General features: G+C 41.6%; 1 protein-coding gene across 1 annotated transcript in view; it reads left to right on the top strand.

The window, feature by feature from the left end:
• Window positions 1-13,759, top strand: part of MAP3K19 (mitogen-activated protein kinase kinase kinase 19) — a gene marked incomplete at its 5' end in the record, with an annotated part of 65,335 nt that overhangs the window by 13,702 nt on the left and 37,874 nt on the right. The window contains 4 exons of the mRNA XM_082260937.1: window positions 188-303; window positions 438-553; window positions 9,058-9,109; window positions 13,219-13,297. Of these exons, the coding sequence (XP_082117063.1) occupies window positions 188-303; window positions 438-553; window positions 9,058-9,109; window positions 13,219-13,297 (363 nt within the window). The remainder of the gene's footprint in view (window positions 1-187; window positions 304-437; window positions 554-9,057; window positions 9,110-13,218; window positions 13,298-13,759) is intronic.

Genomic DNA, 13,759 nt, shown 5'->3' with positions numbered 1-13,759 from the left:
GGCTTGAGGCTGCTCTGTGCAAAACCATTGCATAGAGCAAGTATGTATGTTATTTTACATTTTTAAAAATGTGAGCATTTACAATCACTTTGTCACCTAATAATAGCAGACATTTACTGTGGGAACAGTAGTTGTTACCTTTGGCATAATCCAACCAATTAATAACTGTACTTATTTGCAATTGCAGAGATGCCCGTCTGTTAGATCTAAATGGGAATTCTGCAATGAGTTACGCATCCCAAGTGAAGAGCCCTATAAGGCAGCAGCTGATGGACCTACTGGAGAAGTCCCCTCCCCCACCAGGTAAGGGTCACCTTCTAATAGACAGACAGGAGGCCAGCGAAGCAAGTGATTGTTTCACACAAAAAACTTCCCTAGGCTTTTCACTTACAGACCATTCATCATAACGTGTATATGGTTTCCATTTGCCTTCGCAGAAACACTAGACAAAGGCTTCTGCGGCTTTTGTCCGGACACAAAGCCTTCGTTATTTGACAGAACAGCTTCTACACTGGACACACCTGACAGTCGGAACACACACTCCAGAAAGGAGGTAAGGCACACTTACTCTTTACTAGTCTTAAAGGGAAACAATGAGGGCTCCTTCACACCATAACCACACTTGCGTTTTTATGCATTAACGTAGATTGCAATTCATTTTGCCTAAATGCCAAAAAATTGCACCTACACTACTTTTGGCTTTGCAGTGCAATGCACCAAACATTCACATATGTGCACGGGGGTGTAATGAAGAATGAATAGCAACGCACACATGCAGCGGGTTTTGATGTGCATGGTGTGAACAAGCCCCGATGATTTTGAGTCAATTTTATTTTAACAAGTTTGGGTTTTTTTTTCTCTGTTTTTAAGTTTATAGGTGATGTTTTATATAGTCCTAGCCTCAAATATATACTTTCACGTTAAATGCATGCATGCCAACACAAATGCAAAAAGTAGTCTAGAGCATTATCTAAATATTTTAATGAAAAATATTGATCTGCAATATTTTACCTTTGGCTGACTAAACAAAAAGAGGAAAAATACTTTTTTTTTTTTTTAGTTTTGACCATGATAAACAAAAAAGATGTGTACAAAACCAGTCCTATATTTTCTTTAAAGACCAATGCCTGGTACTTACGATGATATTATTGGACGAATGATCATCCGTTTTTTTTTTTTCATGCTAATATTATATTGAAAATGAAGAGTTTACTAAAGTTACGAAAATTCTCCTACGACAGAATAAAAATTCAGAAGTGATGTAATGTGATAAAATGTATTTGTATTGTATTTTCAAATGACAACTGTACTGATTAAACGAAAATCATACCATTGGATATCGTAGGAGATACATTTTTGTTCTTGTCCCTTGGGATAATATCATATGAACGTGATCGGCTCTTAAAAAGCTGTGTATGAATGATCAGATTATCGTACGAGCGCTTCGAAAGCGGTATTTTTCGTACGATTTTCTGATCATGTAACCAGTTAGCCCAGTGGTTCTCAACTTCGGGCCTCGGGACCCACTAACAGGCCAAGTTTGCAAGATAATTGAAATACATCACAGGTGATATATTTTGCTGCTCAATGATTGCAGTATTCTAGTCTGCATCTCCCCAAGGTGATACTTAAAATCTGGCCTGTTAGTTGGTCTTGAGGAATGGAGTCGAGAACCGTTGAGTTAGCCTAACATCAATAGTAGGTAATCTATTTGAGGTGATAAGGGACTATATCCAAGAATAGAATTCTAAACACGAGTCAATATTCTTCCGATACATTATCCTGATGGTGTAGAGGGAACAGGAATCGCCTTATAATTCATCAACCCCTGAAGTGATTTTATAAGAGAAAGACAGAGGGTGTATGGAAGGTGTGTTGTTTCTTTCCCACCTTTTTTTTTTGTGTTCTATAATAGGGAGTGTTATTAGTAGTTCTATGTTTTTTTTGTATTAGCCGGGGAATGCCCAAAGGCTATGTTTTGTACCTATACAGTACATTTTAATTTTCAATAAAAATACATTTTCCAAAAAAAAAGGTAGGGGGAGACCTGTGGGTGTGGTGTATCTGGATTTTGAAAAAGCATTCGATACGGTTTCCCACAAATGCTTCGTCTACAAGCTGAGATCTGTAGGCATAGACCAAAAGGGCTGTTCTTGGATTAAAAAAAACTGGTTAGACTGTGTTCAAAGGGTGGTAATAAATAACATGTACTCAGACTGGTCTGGAGTGGTAAGTGGGGTACCCCATGGCTCGGTCTTGGGTCCAATTCTGTTTAATTTATTCGTAAATGATATATGGGGTGGGATAAATAGCTCAATCAGTTTTTGCGGACAACATGAAGATAAGTAGGGCAATATTTTCACATCAGGGTATAGAAATTTTACAGAAGAACCTGAATAAAAAAAAAAAAAGGTGGGGGGGGGGGAACTACATGGCAAATGAGGTTTAATGTGGAGAAATGTAAGATCATGCACTGGGGGGGGGGGGGGGGGGCTAAAAACAAACGCAAACTACTCACTAGGGGGAGAACATCTGGGGGAATCAAGGATGGAGAAGGATCTGGGGGTCCTAGTAGATAACAGACTGAGCAAAAGCATGCAATGTCAAGATGCAGCTACCAAAGCTAGCAGAACTTTAGCATGCTTAAAAAAGGGATATACTCCAGAGATAAAACTATAATCCTGCCACTTTATAAAGATCTGATTAGGCCACTTCTGGAGTATTCCATCCAGTTCTGGTCACCAGTCCTAAGAAGGGATGTGCTGAAACTGGAGAGGGTCCAGAAAAGGGCAATGAAATATATAAGGGGACTGGAGGACCTGAATTTCGAGACACGACTACAGGCACTGTTGTTCTCGCTCGAGAAGAGACGCTAGAGAGGGTACATGATAGCGATTTACAAATACCTCAATGATGATTCCTACATAGGAAAAAACGTCTCAGTCACAGGGAATTTAAGAGGACACGGGGTTTACATTCAAGGGTCCTTAAGGAACTCAGCCAGGTGATAGCCAGACCATTGTTCCTATTTTTATAGACAGTCTACTGACGGGAACGGTACCAGCTGATTGGAGAAAAGCCAACGTGGCACCAATATTTAAAAAAGGGCCAGGATATATCCCAGGGAACTACAGGCCAGTTAGCCTAACATTAACTGTCTGCAAGCTATTGGCGGGGATAAGGGATTATATACAAGATTTTAGTATTAAAAACTGTATTAGTAGTAATCAGCATGGATTCATGAAGAATCGTTCTTGCCAATCTATTAACCTTCTATGAAGAAGTGAGCTGCCATCTAGATAAAGGAAGGCCTCTGGATGGGGTTTATCTGGACTTTGCAAAGATATTTGATACAGTTTCCCAGAAATGTTTACAGTACAAACTAAGGTATGTAGGTATGGACTATTGGGTGAGTACCTGGATTGAAAACTGGCTTCAGGGGGTGAGTCCAGAGGGTGGTGATAAATGGCGAGTACTCAGAATGGTCTGGTGTGGAAAGTGGGGTCCCCCAAGGATCTGTCTTGGGACCAATCCAGTTCAATTTATTCATAAACGATCTAGAGGATGGGATAAATAGCTCAATCTCAGTATTTGCGAGCGATACTAAACTAAGCAGGGTAATAACTTCTACACAGGATGTGGAAACCTTACAAGAAGACCTGAACAAAATAATGGGGTGGGCATCTACATGGAAAATTAGGTTTAATGTTGGAAATAGTAAGGTAATGCAATTGGATTACAGAAAAAAATACGAACGCAAGTTACTCACTAGGGGGAGAACCTTTGGGGGAATCTCAGATGGAAAAGGACCTTGGGGTCCTAGTAGACAACAAGCTCAGCAATAGCATGCAATACCAATCTGCTGCAAGCAAAGCCAATAGAATACTGGCATGTATAAAAAAAAAGAAAAAAAAAGGGGATTCACTCCAACTCTACAAGACTCTGGTCCAGCCACATCTGGAGTATGCCATCCAGTTCTCTGCACCAGTCCGGAAGGTTGTGCTGGAACTGGAGAGAGTCCAGAGAAGGGCAACAAAGCTAATAAAGGGAATGGAGGACTTTAGCTATAAGGAAAGACTACAAGCATTGAACTTATTCTCCTTGGAGAGGTGATGCTTGAGAGAGGATATGATAGCGATGTACAAATGCTGGCGACCTTAGCATAGGGAACAAACTTTTGAGAGAAAGAGAATTTAAAAAGGCACACGGCCATTCACTAAAATTAGAGGAGAAGCGGTTTGACTTTAAACTGCATAAAGGGTTCTTTACCGTCAGAGCGGTAAGGACGTGGAATTTTCTTCCACAGGAAATGCTTTTGAAATAAAATATGACATTTGATACCAGAGGCGTAACTAGAACCTTCAGGGCCCCGATGCAAGAAACCATGAAGGGCCCCCCAGACCCCTGGCCGGGGCCCTTTCCTTTCAAGCCCGGGGCTCTTCCCACTAATCCTGGGGCTCTTTACTCTCATTGCATGGCCTTTTATTATGGTCCCGCATCAGGATCCTTTCACAAGTTCTGCAGTGGGCCCCCTTCCTGCAATCTTGGGGCCTCCTCACAGTAGTGAAATGCCAGGGCCCGGTCGCAAGTGTGACCTTTGAGATCCTAGAGGTTCACCCACTGTTTTGCTACCGGGCCCCCTGGAGCATGGGGCCCAGTAGCGATTGCAACCTCTGCAACCCCTGTAGTTACGCCCCTGTTTGATACATTGGCAACAGGTGAAAAAAAATCCTTAGACAATGGTTGTTAAAGTGACACTGAACTATATCCTTATTCTCCAAAAATAATCCATACACATCCACTACTTGACAGCCATGTTATCCATTTTTCACCAACTTGTTTCTTACCGTATTTTTCCCCTCCGAGCTCTCAAACCTCCCTCTTTAAATTGTATTTTCTCTTTTTTTTAACCAGTTACCTACCTTTGGTGTCTTACACACGTCCATAAAACCCCCTCTGTACACAGGGCGTCTCCTGTACAGCCAGCAGTTTCTGATCTCCCCTGCTCCCTTCCATGCACAGCCCCGTGAGACCTGGTGTCTGTGGAAAGATGAGCTGCCAGGGAGCCAGTCAAAAGCCTTCCTCATTGAATGATCACTCTGACAGCCAATCACAGTGAGCATTCCGTTTAACATGTAGTTAAAAATAAGTAATACACTAGCTTTCTTCTCTCCTGTGTTCCCTGTCAGACAGATCTGTAAGAGATCTGCAGCTGACACAGAGGAATGTTTATTATGTGCACAGGGATTAAACTTAATTAACATGCTCTTATTTTACTACCTAACCCATTAATTTCAACCTGTATAAGCACTATTGAACAGTTACATCTCCTGTTCTATGTTTCTATTTTAAATGATCATCCTCCTAAAGGTGTTCTATCGGGTTGAGGTCAGGACTCTGTGCAGGCAAGTTCCTCCACCCTAAACATGTTATTCCATGTCTTTATGGACCTTGCTTTGTGCACGGTTCCAAATAATTTGGAGGAGGGGGGATTATGGTGTGGGGTTGTTTTTCAGGGGTTGGGCTTGGCCCCTTAGTTGCAGTGAATGGAAATCTTAAAGTGCCAGCATACCAAGATATTTTGGACAATTTCATATTCCCAACTTTGTGGGAACTGTTTGGGGACGGCCCCTTTCTGTTCCAACATGACTACGCACCAGTGCACAAAGCAAGGTCCATAAAGACATGGATGAGCGACTTTGGGATGGAGAAACTTGACTGGCCTGCACAGATTACTGACCTCAACCTGATAGAACACCTTTAGGATGAATTAGATACACCTTTGGGATGAATTAGAACGGAGACTGCAAGCCAGGCCTTCAAGTGTCTCACCTCACAAATGTGCTTCTGGAAGAATGGTCAAACATTCCCATAGACACACTCCTAAACCTTGTGGACAGCCTTCCCATAAGAGTTGAATCTGTTATAGTTACAAAAGGGTGGGCCAACTCAATATTGAACCCTACGGACTAAGCCATGAAAGTTCAAATGCGTGTAAAGGCAGGTGTCTTTTGGCACTATTGTGTGTTTTCCCCTCAGTAGTTGTTGTTCAGTCGTTTAGTCGTGTCCAACTCTTCGGGACCTCATGGACCATAGCATGCCAGACTTTTCTGTCCTCCACTGCCTACCGGAGCTTGCTTAACTTCATGTTCATTGTTTCGATGATGCTATCTATCCTTCTTCTTTTTCCTTCCATGTTTCCCAGCATCAGTGTCTTTTCCAATAAGGCCTCTCTTCGTATTAGATGGCCAAAGTATTTGAGTCGCAGCTTCAGGATCTGTTCTTTTAGTGAATATTCAGGGTTGATTTCTTCAGGAATGACTGGTTTGACCTTCTTGCCGTCCAAGGGACTTTCAAGAGTCTTCCCCAACACAATAGTTCAAAAGCATCAATTCTTTGGCGTTCAGCCTTCCTTATGACTCAACTTTCACAGCCATAGGTTACTACTGGGAATACCACAACTTTAACTATACGGCACTTTGTCAGTAGAGATGTCTCTTCTTTTCATAATGTTGTTTAGGTTTACCATTGCTTTCCTCCCTTCCTCCCAGAAACAGTAATAGTACTTGTGTTCAAAATATATATAAAATTCTCAGAGGACTTTCGTGTCACAAGAAAGCCCCATTTGTCCCCCCAAAAACAATATTTGTATCAATTCTTTATTATAAATAATTACAAAGTTATAGACGCATAGCAGAAACGTGAAGATATGGTCTGGTCCAAAGTGGGTTAACAGGTGTAAGAGCCGAAGTGGTTAATTGTAACGTCTGGACTGAATTCAATGGAATACCAAGCAACAAAGCAAGAAATCTTTTTATCCTTGTAGATACATAACTGGAGTGCTCGAGTGTGTATTCATTTTTTGCTTTTCATTTTTGGTTGTTTTGTTTTTTCATAGAGTGATTTTCCTTTGCTAGTGTGTGAGGCAGCTAAATGATGTATTTTTCAGAATAGAAGTTCTAATCAACATTCCTTCCTCAGCAGTTGGTCGGGGGCGTCTTTCTCAACACAAGACTCCAGAACAAACTAGCCAAAAGTGGGTTGTTCTGTCTTAATGCTAATTTTTACCATTTAGCAATATATAGTTTTGAAAAATAGAAAACTCTCACAAGGAGCATACCCATATTAGCATGTGTAAATTGCTTTGTATTTATAGAGTAAATTCACACACAAATAAAAAAAAAAAAAAGAAGAGCAACGCTGCAGGCTTGCATAGATTATAATGTTGCTTTGTATGGGTGGCATGCAGGAATCCTGAAATACACTGGCTCATATAGGAATGACCTATGTCCTGGGAAAGGGCTCTCGGGAGATGTAGTTCTGGGTAAGTGGAACATATGTTTGAAAACAGAAACTTAGCTCTCAGCAGCTGACCCAGCTAAAATGTATAAGCCTGTTGCTGATGTTGCAGGGATTAATGAAAGTAATTTCTTGCTACAGGAATGAGGAAGAAAAAAATTGCTGGTTCATCATCCAGAGGGGGTGGGGGGGGGGGTGGAGTTTGGGAAGTAAATTTGAATAATGACTGAACACAAATTTTTAAATATTCATTGCAATTACACCAACTGTTTAATAAAAATGATTGTTGTATTCCTTAGAGTAATGTACTAGACCATTTCCCATTAAAGTAGAGGTACAGCCAAAGCTTGTTTGGCTGTATGTCTCCTGTGGATCACAGTTCATTTTGCACGCCTGTGACCTGTTTTTAGCTGACAGTGGGCTGCAACCTGCTATAGGTGTACAACACAGAGCCAGTCCAGGCTAGGGAAAGATCACGACCATATGGTGGAGATCCACCTGGATGCCTGGACTGGCACCCCGCTCAGCAAGCTGCTGAGAGCCTGAGCCAGCCCCCCCCCCCCCACAGCCCAGCGCACCAGTGACCAGCTGTTGGTGTCCTGCAGGTAAGGCACACTTCAGTGTGGTGTGTAGTAAGGCTGGAGCCCACCAGAAAGATGGCTGCTTGCGGGACAATAATGTGGCAGGCCAAGGGATATTGAGATGATGTGGCCACTCCGACAGCCTGTGTCAAAGAAAGGGGAGGGATCGGGGGCACTCTCTCCAATCAGATAATGTGTTAAGCTTCCGGCTTTGTTGTCAAATCTGCTGGACTCTGCCCACAGAGCTGCATCATTTACTCACAGTGATCCCTGAATTAATGGAATGAACTACTAGCTCCATATTCTTTCACGGCAGATGGACTTGTAGTTCCAAATGGAATATGATTGCAGTATTCACCACACTCAGTCCATTGACACTTCGTCTAGCTCTCCAACTGAAAGCCTGTACCTTGGTATGGGCACGGAGCTGCAGGAGACTGTTGCACCCAACAGATCACAGGTGCAATACTTTGCAGGCCCCTGTGAAAACAAATAAATGCAATTTCCTACAAAAAATATGTGCAATTATTATTGTTTTAAAAGGTGAACTTAGCCTTTAACCAACAGTTAAAAATGACCTGAAATTAATTCAAAAGTGCAGTAAGCAACAAGCAAAAAAGTTTTACGCTCTGCCATAGAAAAACTAGTAGTGCAGTAATTGGAAAATATGGGTATCTGGTCCAGCTCTAAGTGTTTTGGGCAGCTTATGCCCTCCAGCCAGGCAGATGCGAGTCCAGGATTGAAGCTCCTTTGTTCCCCTTCAGTTAGGATTACAGAATACAGCCGCCACCTGCCTCTTGGGTAATAATCGCTCAGCCGTATCATGTAAAGGCAGATGGTTGGCAGCAGTCCTCCGCCACCTCTCTGTCTGCTGACACAATGACTAATTACGTAACGAGACAGCACTGTTACAACAGGTTGTGAAATGGGAATTTGTGGCAGGTCATCCCACTGGGGAAAGACCGGTAACAGTTGCCAATGTTCAGCAACTTTTCAGGTTGCCTTTGACCAGGTACACGTGTTGCTGGTATCGTGTTTTATCATTGTGCAACGTACGCTAAATAAATCAAATTTACAGTAATATATATTTATTTTTTTTTATGTGTAAGCTTTAAAAAGGCATTTTTAGTTTCTTCATTTCAACAACATTCATATGGCCTTCCATTTTTATTTTCAGCCACTCTGTGATGGGATTATTGTAGAAGATATAAGTCAGGAGCCAGAAGCAGGTACAGCAAGCTGACTGTTGTGTCTGTTATTTGTTTTTACCAAAAAAGAAAAGCTAAAGTTGGCCATACACTGGTAGATTTTCGAATAAACATTCATGTGAATATCCATACCCTAATCACAGCGGCAAGAAAAAAAATGATTTTGGAGCAGGCCGATAGAAGCAATAGAAAGGACTTTGAGTTAAGAATACATACTTGAGTAGAATGAAAAAAAATTTATATATATATATATATATTTTTTTTTTTAAACCAGAGTTTAATGTCACTTTAACACTGTATGCAGATACACAAGAAAAAGCCACATGGACATTTTCTTGTTGTCAGTCTTAATAGACATACACTGAGAAAGAGAAACAATAAGACCATATTCATACTATATGCTGTGTTATGGCAGCCCAATGAGCTGGCAGCACACCTCCCTACACAAAAAGTCTCATGGCTGATGGGGTCCTGTGAAGCCCCAAAATTATTATTTCAGGTACTTATATAGCGCTGTCAATTTACGCAGCGCTTTACATATACATTGCACATTCACATCGATCCCTGCCCTCCAGGAGCTCACAATCTAAGGTCCTTAACTCATATGCATACACAGTAGGGCCAATTTTTTATACAGGATCCAATTAACCTACCAGCATGTCTTTGGAGTGTGGGAGGAAACCCACGCAGACACAGGGAGAACATGCAAACTCCAGGCAGGTAGTGTCGTGGTTGGGATTCGAACCAGTGACCCTCTTGCTGCTAGGTGAAAGTGCTAACCACTACACCACTGTGCCACCCACACTGTTTTTTGCTGTGAAATAACCACCAAAGCACTGAGCCTTTTTTTTGGAGATCCTTGGTCAACATCAACACGTGTTCACTCAAGGCACTTTTCTCTTTTTAGGCTGGCCGTAAATTGGTTCCTCAGAAAGCTTGTTAATTTTTCTAATCATTAGTGGGGTTAAATAAAGGTTAATTTTCAACTGCTGACAAGAAAATTTGAAGGAGCAGGATGGAATTTTTTTTAAACTAATTTCTGAGAGTGAATGAGGTTTTCGTTTGGTAAAGTCCATTCATTCCAACATCAAATATTAAAAGAAGATAAATTCTTTCGAACGACATTCAAGTGTTCTGAGAATTTTCCTAAGACTTTTTAATTAAAAATCTACAGGCAGCTTTACATCTGCATGCAGAAATGTTTTTTTATATACACACACACACACACACACACGGGGAAAAATAGTGTTTGATACCCTACTGATTTTGTATGCTTGCCCACTGATAAAGAAATGATCTGTCTATACTTTTAATCGTAGGAATATTTTAACAGTGAGAGACCAAACAACAACAAAACTATCCAGAAAAACTAATTTCACAAAAAAGTATAAATTGATTTGCATTTTAATGAGTGAAATAAGTATTTGATCCCCTATCAGCAAGTTTTCTGGTTCGCAGGTGTCTTCTCTACAGGTAACAAGCGGAGATTAGGAGAACTCTCTTAAAGGAAGTTCTCCTAACCTCAGCTGTGTACCTGTACAAAAGACACCTGTCTACAGGACCAACCAAGCAGCTTGGTAAGAGGATGGCAACAGCTGATGCGGTTATTCGCAAATGGAAAAAACACAAAATCACTGTCAATCTCTCTCGGTCTGGGGCTCGATTCAAGATAGCTTGTGGAGTTTCTTTTTTTTTTTTTCTAGAAAACAACTTTTCATACAGACAGTTATGGGAGAAACATTAGCCAATGCATTCCAAAAGATACAGATAAGACACTTGATTCTCTACCATCCTAACCGTACATTATTTCCTTAAAGAAACTAACAAAACCTATAAAAAAGAGGGGGAAAAAATAAAAATAAAGGAAGGGGGGATAAAAGGAAAAAAGAATGGGTTGGGTTTGAGGTCCCTATTCCCCCTCCAACCTTGTGGAGTTTCAATAATCATGAGAACAGTGAGGAATCAGTCCCGAACCACACGGGGAATCAGGTCAATGACCTCACCAAGTCACCAAGAAAACAATTAGTAATACATTAAGCCGTGAAGGACTACAATCCTGCAGCACCCACAAGGTCCCCCTGCTCAAGAAAGCACATGCACAGGCCCGTCTGAAGTTTGCTAATGAACATCTAAAATGATTCAGAGGAAAACTGGGTGAAAGTGTTGTAGGCAGATGAGACCAAAATCAAGCTCTTTGGCATCAACTCAACTCACCTGTTTGGAGGAGGAATGCTGCCCATGGCCCCAAGAACACCATCCCCACCGTCAAACATGGAGTTGGAAACATTATGCTTTGGGGATATTTTTCTGCTAAGGGGAAAAGACAACTTCACTGCGTCAAAGAGACTCTGGACAGGGCCATGTAGCATCAAATCTTGGGTAAGAACTTCCTTCCCTCAGCCAGGGAAATGGGTCATGAATGGGTATTCCACCATAACAGTGACCCAAAATACACAGCCAAGGCAACAAAGGAGTGGCTCAAGAAGAAGCACTTTAAGGCCCCGGAGTAGCTCAACCAGTATTCAGACCTTAATCCCATCAAAAATACACTGCTCAAAACATTAAAGGAATAGTATAGCGTCAAGTAATCTCCTGGGATATTGATCTGGTCAGTTAAGTAGCAGAGGGGGGGTTAATCAGTCTCAGCTGATGAGCACTGCCAGAGCCCTACAAAATTACCTCCAGCAGACCCCTGGTGTGAATGTCTCTGACCAAACAATCAGAAACAGACTGGAAGGTAGCCTGAAGGCCTGACATCCTCTAGTGCAGTGGTCCTCAACTCTGGTCCTTGGGGCCCACTAACAGGCCAGGTTTGGAAGATAACTAAATTACATCACAGGTGATTTCATTTGCTGCTCAGTGATTGCAGTATTCTAGTCTGCATCTCCCCAAGGTAATACTTAAAATCTGGCCTGTTAGTGGGCCCCGAGGACCGGAGTTAAGGACCACTGCTCTAGTGGGTCCGGTGCTCACTGCCCCAGCATCGTGGAGCACGATTGGCATTTGCCATTGAACACCAGAATTGGCAGGTCCACCACTGGTGCCCTGTGCTTTTCAGAGATGAGAGCAGGTTCACCCTGAGCATGTGACAGGCAGGAAAGAGTCTGGAAAAGCCGTGGAGAACATTATGCTGCCTGTAATATCGTTCAGCATGACCGGTTTGGTGGTGCGTCAGTGATGGTCTGGGGAGGAATACATACATGGGGCGGATGCACAGACCTCTGCAGGCTAGACATTGGCACCCAGACTGCCATTAGGTATCGGGATGAAATCCTTGGACCCATTGTCAGACCAATCGCTGGTGCAGTGCGTCCTGGGTTCCTCCTGGTGCCCAACAATTCGCAGCCTCTGAGTTGCTGCAGTGAAATTTCACCAAAATGGGCTAGCCTGCTGCATAATTTTTTTTAACTTTGATTTTCAGGGTGTCTTTAAATTCAGCTCTCTGTAGGTTGATAATTTTCAATTCCATCAAACATTATGGCATCCTTTTGTTCCTAATGCAGTACCCAGTCTATATCAGTATAGATATCCAGCATGAGATTTTTTTTTCCCCATTGAGATCTGATGTGTTTACAAAGCGTTCCTTTAATTTTTTGAGCAGTGCGTGTGGAGGGAGATGAAGGTTCCAGCTACCAAATGTCAGCCTCAAAACCTTAATGATTTGGAGAGGATCTGCAAAGAGGAGTAGGGCAAAATCCCTCCTGAGATGTGTGCAAACCTGGTGGCCGACTACAAGAAACATCTGACCTCTGTGATTGCCACCAAGTACTAAGTCATGTTTTGCGAAAGGGTCAAATACTTATTTCACTCATTAAAATGCAAATCAATTTTATAACTTTTTGAAATAGGTTTTTCTGGATATTTTTGTTGTTATTCTGTGTCTCACTGTTAAAATAAACCTACCATGAAAATGATAGAGTAATCATTTCTTTGTCAGTGGGCAAACGTACAAAATCAGCAGGGGATCAAATACTTTTTTCTCTCACTGCATTTTTACACATACATAATCACATTCATACATTGACCAATATTAAGATAATTCCCTTTAAAGGTTTGTTTTGCAACATCAAAAGAAATCTCTTTGAGGAAAAGAAATAATACATTTTACTGGTGTATCTGTAAATTTATAGAAGTTCGGATCTGTCCAGAAGCTTGTGGAGAAGGAGGAGCCCCTCTTCGTGATCTGGAAGGGAATACAATGGATGAAAGGTAACTTTAAAATCAAGGTATTCATTGTACAAACATTACTGCCTTCTACATTCTATTTAATAAGTATAGTATCACTTTTTACAGAGTCTCTTGGAAGGTGCAATTCACCCATCTTCCTCTCTGCTTCCTAAATCTTGGTTGTTCCTGCTCCAGACTTGTGTCACTCTTCACTGATTCTCAGCACTTTAGCAAAATTTCAGTCACTTATCCGCTCAGTTATGCATTGGACATTCTTATCTTAATCATCAGTCATTTTCCTCACCCGTCTTTCTTAATCCTCCTGGATACTTCACTCATGAGTTGTTTTAACACTAGATTATATAAAGCTTGTGGATACCTACCTTGGCTTCCCTTTGTGGCTATATAATCCTCCACTCTGCTGTGCTGGGAAGGCTTTCCACAAGGTTTTGTGACTGAGAATTTGCGCCCATATAGCCAAAAGAACATCCGTGAAGTCAAGTA

The sequence above is a fragment of the Pelophylax lessonae genome (assembly GCF_965119305.1).
Source record: "Pelophylax lessonae genome assembly, chromosome: 6".
NCBI classification, from domain to species: Eukaryota; Metazoa; Chordata; class Amphibia; order Anura; family Ranidae; genus Pelophylax; species Pelophylax lessonae.
This window is presented reverse-complemented; position numbering and strand designations above follow the sequence as displayed.